The sequence below is a fragment of the Loxodonta africana genome, chromosome 7 (genome assembly GCF_030014295.1).
Source record: "Loxodonta africana isolate mLoxAfr1 chromosome 7, mLoxAfr1.hap2, whole genome shotgun sequence".
Lineage (NCBI taxonomy): Eukaryota > Metazoa > Chordata > Mammalia > Proboscidea > Elephantidae > Loxodonta > Loxodonta africana.
This window is the reverse complement of record NC_087348.1, coordinates 22714775-22724210: the sequence shown is the minus strand read 5'-3', so window position 1 is coordinate 22724210 and position 9436 is coordinate 22714775. Positions and strand designations below refer to the sequence as shown.

The 9436-nt window shown below is 34.1% G+C and overlaps 1 protein-coding gene across 1 annotated transcript; it reads right to left on the bottom strand.

Moving 5' to 3' along the window:
* Nucleotides 1–7643: 7643 nt before the first annotated feature.
* On the bottom strand, nucleotides 7644–8630 carry LOC100653705 (olfactory receptor 4A5-like). The gene has a single exon (XM_003422330.3). The coding sequence runs from the start codon at nucleotides 8628–8630 to the stop codon at nucleotides 7644–7646; it is 987 nt and encodes a 328-aa protein (XP_003422378.2).
* Between the last annotated feature and the right edge of the window lie 806 nt (nucleotides 8631–9436).

Here is a 9436-nt window from a genome sequence, read left to right as displayed (position 1 = left end):
ACATGAAACCATCTACAGGACTAGATGCTAATTACAGAGAGTCCCCATCCTAGACAGGAATTTGAGTTTTCAGAAATCTCTTGGGTCATTCTATCAGGAAATAATTCTTCCATTTATATGTGCAGACATAGTGTATGGATTTTTATATCAATACTGTTTTTTTTTGTTTTCCATTTTTTTTTTATTAAGCTTCAAGTGAACATTTACCATTCCAATCAGTCTGTCACATGTAGGTTTACATACATCTTACTCCCTTCTCCCACTTGCTCTCCCCCTATTGAGTCAGCCCTTACAGTCTCTTGTTTCGTGCCAATTTTACCATCTTCCCTCTCTCTCTATCTTCCCATCCCCCCTCCAGTCAAGAGTTGCCAACACACTCTCCCGTGTCCACCTGATTTAATTAGCTCACTCTTCATCAGTATCTCTCTCCCCCCCACTGACCAGTCCTTTTCATGCCTGATGATTTGTCTTCGGGTTTGGTTCTCAATTCTGTTTTAAATGAAAGATAATGCAAGTTCATTATAAATTAGTTTGTTAGAATATTTGGAACAAATTCAAATGAAGTTACCTCTCCTGGACACTTTTCTTCCCTAGACAATTCCTAGAGGAAAAAGGCTTGAGTCTTGCCAAGAAAAAGTAGTGGAAAGCCAAGTAATGTGAAATGTCTGTAATGTGAAGAGAAAATTCTAAAATAAAGTGAATACTAAATTATGAGTTTTATATTAGCAAATCTTTAGGTAAGGCAGATAACGTTTATTCCAAAATGAATGGAGAACAAGCAGCAGATTCTCTTGCCTAACCATATTCTTAGCAGAAGAAGGCCTTACTCTGACTGTTAGAGCCTCTATACCCAATAAACCCTATGGCTCAGAGGCAGAGAACACTGGGACTAAGTAAGTTACTGAAATTTACCTTCCAATTTTTGAAAAGGCAGATAATCACAGTTCTGCACTTCTGGATTAGAGCAGATGTTGTTGATCTAAGCCTGAATCTAGGTCAGCTGGAACCATAACGATTTATTTCTCAAACACAGTCAGCAGTTGTTTTCATGAATAGTCACAACATGATCCAAGAGGATGTATCTTAACTTAGTCACTTTATTCTCAGTTGTATCAAGACTCAACTTGACTAGGACTTAAAACAGGTACCTTAACTTTCAGTGAGCTGAATTTTATTTGCGTGCATGGCTCTATTGCAGAAATCGATATACTTTATCAACTAATCCTGAAGCTTGCCATAACCTTGAAGTTTATAGTTACTATGACCAATTAATAAGTACATTTATTGTTCAAAAAGTTTTTAGTTGAATTTTCTGTCATTTGCAACCAAAAGCAACCTAACTGAAACACCCCGATCTTAAAGGTGTATATGAATTTAGGTGAGTTTATGTGTATGAGTGTGTTTTTTAAGCAGTATCACTTGATTTTGATTTTTACATCATAGCCTGTCTTATTATCAAAACAGTTCATTAATCTTTCAAAATTTAAATGTATTTTCCATATTTTTCTGCTTCCAAATGAACTTTTTGAATTAGAGAAATTCTAGGCATAGTTATATGCAGAAAAAAGTGAACTATATATTTACATTTTTCCCCAAGGATTGACTTAGCATACTGTCACATTTTTGTGAGATAAAATCTACACATGATCCTATTCAAAGTTAATTCATTACGTTCTTCTGACAATCCATGCTATATTAAATATCTTTTGCTAACGCCACAACTCGGATGTACTAATTCTCCTTTTGTCTTCTTTTTTCTTTGTACAGCTTTTGGATTAGAAAGACATAATCCCAGTGCTCAGATAACTTTGGAAATGTCTATTATATGAATATTTGCACATGGAGACACTGGCAGAAGCCTAATACTGCCACCCAGTGATGAACGCTAGGAGGCGGGATTAGTAAGTTCCCTGATACACTGGTAACATGCATCCTATTTGAAAGACAGCTAGTGTAAGGTCATTGGGTTTCATAGTGACACAAGCAAATGCACCGTGAGTGCCCTTATGTCATGCTTGATGTCAGAGGGTCATTCACTTAAAAACTAAGCAGCATAACAAAAGTCCTTAATAACAACAAAATTGTACATACAGATATATGGCCAGGAATGAAGCTGGGGGAAGTATATCATATTCATAAGTATAATTTACAGAACAAATGAAACCTCCGTCAAGATTTCCATTTCTGTTGTTGAGTGATATGAATGCAATGCTCACTTCCTGAAAGAAAAAAAAAATTTTTGCTTTCAAAAGAGAATTCTTAAATAGAAGGGTGTAGTGTAGTAGTCAAAGAGCTCAGCTTCTAACCCCAAAATTCAGCATTTTGAATCTACCAACTGCTCCTTGGACACACAATGGGGCAGTTCTGCTCTGTCCTATAGAGTGGCTATGAATCAGACTAGACTCAATGGTAATGGATTTGGTTTCTTTTGGTGGGGGGGGGGATCAGGTACAAATAACATTAAAAATATTTGATTACTGAAATAGTGTGTGTTAGTGGCAGAGAAATAAACCAAAAAAATAAAAAAAAGTGGAAGAAAAGATTGATTATTTTAAAGATGTATAAAATGACATATTAACAGAAAAAAATTTAAATTTGTACTTAAAATAATTAAACACCTAGGCTGGCAGAATATTTTACCAATTTGGAGAAAATAGGTTTAGATATTCTCTCACCACAAATAAAAATAAATTCTAGATGGGTTGAAAACAGAATTATTTGAAAAGTTATTTATAATACAATACCAAATATAAAGATTAAAATGTATAAAGTCTGTGAAAGAAAACAGAATTCTCTGAGTAAATGAAGAAGTCAAAAAGTAAAAGAATTTTTAAATAGAACATCTGTATATAAAAACACTCATAATTATAATATGAAAAACATGCTAAGGTAAACATTTGTAGCAAACATCAAACTGGTACATATATGTAATATATAAAAAGTTCATCAAAATTGGTCAGTAAAAATTCTGATTCCAATAGATTGAGAATTCAAAAAAAAATAATTTATAGTTTCTGGTGTGAATTCTATATCCCACACATTGCACAAGAAAGAGAGAGCACAAAAATAATTAAACTTTCTACCTTCAGATTACTTATAAATCTTCTATATTGAAGGCAAACATATGTACACCACCTTCTCTGAGGAAAAATTAGAGAAGACAATGAAGAAAAATTAAGAATTATGTGGGACACAATCAAGAGCAAAAATTTGCATCTGATTGGAGTTTCAGAACAGGTAGAGAAAGTGGAAAACACAGAGAAGGTTGTTGAAGATTTACTGACAGAAAACTTCCAAAATATCATGAAAAGAATATCAAGAAAACCTGACCATCTAATAAGCTCAAATAGCCCCATACATGATGAACTGCAAAAGAATGTCACAACAATACATCATAATCACACTTACCAAAACCAAAGACAAAGAAAGAATCCTGAAAGCAGATCTAGAAAAACAAAAAGTCACTTATAAAAGGGAAAAATAAAATTAAACTCTGAATACTTGGCAAAAACAATGCAGGTAAGAAGGTAATGGGATGACATATATAAAACCTTGAATTGATAAAAATACAAACAAAGAATAATATATCCTGCAAAACTCTCCAATACAATTGCAGAATTAGTACATATCCAGATAAACAGAAATTGAGATAATTCTGAAAAACCAAACCAAACTTACAAGAAATTTTAAAGGCAGACCTTATGTTAGAGAACCAGCAACATCTGACAACACCAGAGTCTAGGACATAGGTCAGCATCAGCCAGATACCAACCTAGATAAAGAACTCTCAATATTAAAATAAAGCTAAAGACTTAAAAAGGAAAACAGAAATGTCAATCAGTAAATGATGACAGTGTCAAAAAAATAAAAAGGAGAATAAATGGGGTCAACATAGAATTTTCAGATGGAGAGGAAGTCAAGGCAATAAGTAATAAATAACTGATTCAGACTTAGGAAGATAAGGGTAAATTTCAAAAAATCAGAAAGAAAGTTAACAAACCTAACCATCCAAATAAGAAAAAGAAGAAACACACAAAAATTCAGTAAACACAAAACCTACACAAACGAAAGAAAAGAAAAGAAAATCAACAAACAAAAGGAACTCAGCACAGGAAAGTAAGAGCAACAAAGAAAACATCAGTACCACAAAAGAAAGGCACAATATGAAGGCAATAAATGCATACATGTCTATCAATAGTCACACTGAATGTTAATGGCTTAAATGTACCCATAAAGAGACAGAGAGTGTCAGAATGGATTAAAAAAAAAATGATTCATCAATATGCTGTCTACAAGAGACATATCATTGACACAAAGAAATAAACATAACAAAAATTATAAGAAAGAAAAACTATATTAAGCAAGCAGTAACCAAAAAAGAGTAGGTGTAGCAATATTACTCTCAGATAAATAAGACTTTAAGGTAAAATCGATCATCTAGACAAGGGAGGACATTACATAATGACTGAGGTGACAATCAACCAATAACACATAACCTTAATAAATATCTATGCACTCAATGACGGAGTTGAAAAAAGGAAAAAAGAAATGCTCAGTTCCACAATAATAGTAGAAGACTTCAACACATTGCTAGGTAAAGGACAGAACATTTAGAAAGAAACTCAGCAAAAATACAGAACATCTAAAGGCCATGATCACCCAACCTGACCTCAGGGATATATGTAGAACACTCCACCAAACAGCAGCAAAGTGTGCATTTTTTCAAAGTATATGAAACATTCTCTAGAATAGACCACATTTTAGCACAAAACAAGCCTCAATAAAATCCAAAACATCAAAATAATACAAAACATTCTCTCTAATCACACCACCATAAGAGTAGGAATCAACAATAAGAAGAGCAAGGGAAAAATCAAATACGTGAAACCTGAATAACATCTTGCTTAAAAACCACTGGCTAATAGAAGAAATCAAGAGGGAATCAAAAAATTCCCCGAATCAAATGAGAATGTGAACGTATCCTATCGAAGCTTTTGCAACACAGCAAAGGCAGTGTTCAGAGGTCAACTTATAGCAATAAATGCACACATCAAAATAGAAGGACAAATCAAAATGAAAATGTTAGCACTATGACTCAAATAGAAAGAGAATAGCAAAAAGAGGCCAGAGGCAAGAGGAGAAAGGAAGATTAATAAGGATTGGAGCAGAAATAAATGAAATATCAGGAAAAAAAAATAACCAACAAGACAAAAACTTCGCTCCTTGAATAGATCAAAAAATTCGGCAAACCATTGGACAAGCTGACAAAAGACAGAAGAGCAAACCACCCAAATAAGATGAGAGAGAGACTTTACTACAGAAATAACTAAAATAAAGAAGATCACACCAGAATACTATGAAAAATTGCACTCCAACAAATTTGAGAAACTAGAGGATATGGACAAATTTCTAGAAACACACTACCTACCTAAACTAACAAAAACTGAGATAGAAAATCTGAAAAATGCATAACAAGAGAAGAGATTGAAAGGGGTAAAAATAAAAAATTAAATTAAATTAAAAGCTCCCAACAAAGAAAAGCCCTGGTCTGGACAGCTTCACTGGAGAATTCTACCAAACATTCAGAGAAGAGCTCACACCAGTGCTATTCAAACTATTTCAGAGCATAGGAATGCAGGAAATCTCCCAAATTCATTCTCTAAAGCCAGTATAACCCTGATACCAAAGCCAGGAAAACACACAAATTTAAAAAATAAAAATACAGACCAATATCTCTCATGAACATAAAAGCAAAAATGCACAGCAAAATTCTAACTAATAGATTTCAGCATCATATTAAAAAAAGTAATACACCCCTACCATGTGAGAGTCATACCGGGTATGCAAGGTTGGTTCAACATTAGAAAATCAATCAACATAATCCATCATATAAACAGAACAAAAGAAAAAAAATCACATAACACAATAGACATTTGATAAAACTCAACACTTATTCCTGATAAAAACTCTCAATAAAATAGGAATAGTAGAGAAATTCCTCAACATAATAAAGGATATCGATGCAAAACCAAAAGCGAACATCATTCTCAGTGGAGAGAGGCTGAAAGCATTCCCCCTTAGAACATCAGCAAAACAAGGAGGCCCTTTATTGCCACTCCTATTTAACATTGTGCTGGAAGTCTTAGCTAGAGGAACAAGGCAAGAAAAAGAAATAACGGCATCCAAATTGAAAAGGAATTGGCAAAACTATCCCTATTTGCAGATGATATGATCGTACACATAGACAATACCAAATTGTCCATAAAGAAACTACTGGAATAAGAAAATCTAAACAATATACATTAAGGATACATACATACATAATTAAACTATTTTTAACTATGATTAAAAATTTAGGATTGGGTTTACTTCTGAGAAGAGGTGGAGAAATGTCTTCAGAGAAGTGCAATCAGGTAGTTTCAATGATATTGATAATATTCTAGGTAAGAGGCTACAAGATTTATAAATAATTGCATATGGTGCTGGATGTACATGAAAATTTTTAACTAAAATTTAAAAATAAGAAAAGTTCTAAAATCTTTCTTTTAGTTAAAAAAGTAAAACCTTGTTAAGCGTAGATAATGTTCCATATTACACTAAGAAAATTCTTTCTGTTTTCTGGTTTTGGGATGTTCCTGGATGGGCTGTAGGCTCAGAAAAACTTTTTTTTTTTTTTTTTTTTACTAAAATCGAAAAAAAAAAAACCTTTATTTTTACCAAAACAAATCATTACTAAGTCTTTATGTTAAAACGAATTTAAGTTTAATACAACTTTTAGAGAACATGCTGCTTATGTAAAATAACACATTTCTTCCCTTAAATTCAATTTCACAGAGATAGAATCAGAACCTTTACTCCTTGGAAACTCTATGGGGCAGTTCTACTCTGTCCTATAGGGTCGCTATGAGTTGGAATCGAATTGACAGTAGTGGGTTTTATAGTGGGTTTTATCTAATCTTTTAAGAATTGCAAAAAATGCACATAATTACTAATGAATAAAATATTAATGTTTATAACTTAGATTAATGTTATTTTCAAATCCAAAGTGAGCATACTATCTGTCCTCTAATCAAGAGCTAGAATGAGTTTTCTTCATCAACCACATCGTATCTACCAAAATTGCTCACCAATGGTGTCTCAAACACAATATCATGTTCCACTAAAATATGCAGAATTACAAATGCACAGAGGAACAGAAGTAACCTTAAACACAAAATTCATAGTGGAGCTCAAAAAAAAGCTGTTGTGCTGATAGAATAATGAAAGGTAATATTTTAAAACCATACTTTTGGACTCAGAAATTTGTTCTAAGTATTGCCCTAAGTGTTTTCTCATTAATTTGAATAATACAAATTTTTCCAAAGTAACTTGTTTTTTCTCTTTTTAAAAGGAAAAAAAAGAATTTCTTCTAAGTCCTGTTTCGGCATGTACTGAGAAAAATAAAATTACAATGTGAGCTTAGTTTTACTTTTATTTATAAAAGGAGAAATACAAATGCCCTTCATCCAGCCTCCAGAATGTCTCTATTAGTTAATTCTAACCTCAAAGAGTAATTTATTCTACATTTTGGATGTGTTTGCATCAATAATGAGAAATATTCCTAGAGAATCCAATGAATTGACTTAATCATTCATTGTGATCATTTATTGCCTATTTCTTGCTTTGGAATTAGCAATGGTATTTTCAGGGTGGATGCTCATTCTTACTCTACCTGTGGTTAACTTTGTACTCCAGATTTTTTCCATAGCATTTTTCATCTCAGAATTTCTCAAGGTGTATATCAGAGGATTCAACATGGGAGTGATAACTGTATAAACCACAGTCATGGATTTGTCAATAGGAAAGTTGGAAACAGGTCTAACATATATGAAAATACATGGGACAAAAAAGAGGACAACCACTGTGATGTGGGAGCTGCAGGTAGACAGGGCTTTGCGCCTCCCTTCCTGACTGTGAGTCTTCAGGGAGCTTAGGATGACCCCATAGGAGATTAGTAGAAGGATAAAAATTACCGTACAGATGGCTCCACCATTGGCAACCACAATGAGGCCAATAAAATAGGTGTCAGTGCAAGCAAGTTCCAATAATGGGTACATGTCACAGCCGAAGTGATCAATGACATTGGGGCCACAGAAGGGGAGGCTGTACACAAAGAGAAGTTGAACCACAGAGTGCAAAAAACCTCCAACCCAGGCCACCACCAGCAACAGAATGCAAACCTGTCGATTCATGATGGTCAAGTAATGTAGTGGCTTACAGATGGCCACATAGCGGTCATAGGCCATTGCTACCAGAAGAAAGACCTCGGCACCACTAAATAAGTGCTCTATAAAGACCTGGCCCATGCAAGCTGAGAAGGAAATCGTCTTTTTTTCACAGAGTAAGTCTACAATCATTTTGGGGGAAATGGCAGTGGAATAAACAGCATCCATGAGTGACAGATAGGCAAGGAAGAAGTACATGGGAGAGCCCAGGGAGGGGCTGACAATAACAGTTATGACAATGATCAGGTTGCCCACCATTGTCACAATGTAGATGAGCAAAAACATGACAAATAACAGTTTTTGGACCTCAGGATCCTGAGTGAGTCCCCGGAGGACAAATTCTGTTACATTGTTACTGTGTCCCATTTACTCTTCTATAAGACCTGCTTCAGAGATGAGAGTTCAGAAGAACAAGACCTGTAATGAAATCATGAACACCACTGTGAACATATGCATTAGGTCATGGCGCTCTTCTTCACTATTAATCTTGTACAGTGGTTTATTCATAATAAACTTTTAGAAATATCTACTGAGTTTCTCTTTCAAATATCCCAGTATGTTTTCCCTAAACAATTCTACTTCTTCTAGGATGACTGGATTGGGCGTATGATTATGAGGTTGTATCTCTAAATCTTAGTGGACCTTCTATAGAGAAAATCAGTTAGAGGTCCAACAGCCTTTCATTCATTTAATACTCCTTTTTTAAAACGTGACAGTGCTTGGCACAGAGGTCAGCAATGACAAAGAAGCAAAGGATTTCTGCTTTCAAGAAACATTCTCTAGTGGTGAAGATAAAGTCTAAACAAATAAATTGACATAGAATCAGTACTTAGAGTTGGTAATATTTGTGGTGAGTCTCTTTACAATATGATCTATATAGCACCAAAAATAATCCCTCTTCAGGAATATCTCACTAAATATTACAATATTACCCTGTTAGAGTTTTGGTCCTTCCTGCCTCAAATGTTTTTCTGCCTTTATGAATCTCTCATTAAATCTGAAGAGGCCAGACTTTGAAACGTATCAGATAACTACAAAATTATTTAGTATGTTATTCCCTGTACCAATTATTGGGCCATAGATTGAATGTCTCTTCTTAAGGACCCATAATGCCTTCCATTTTCTCTTTGCTTATCCCACAAGTCCTGACACACCTCTATACCCGATTGACA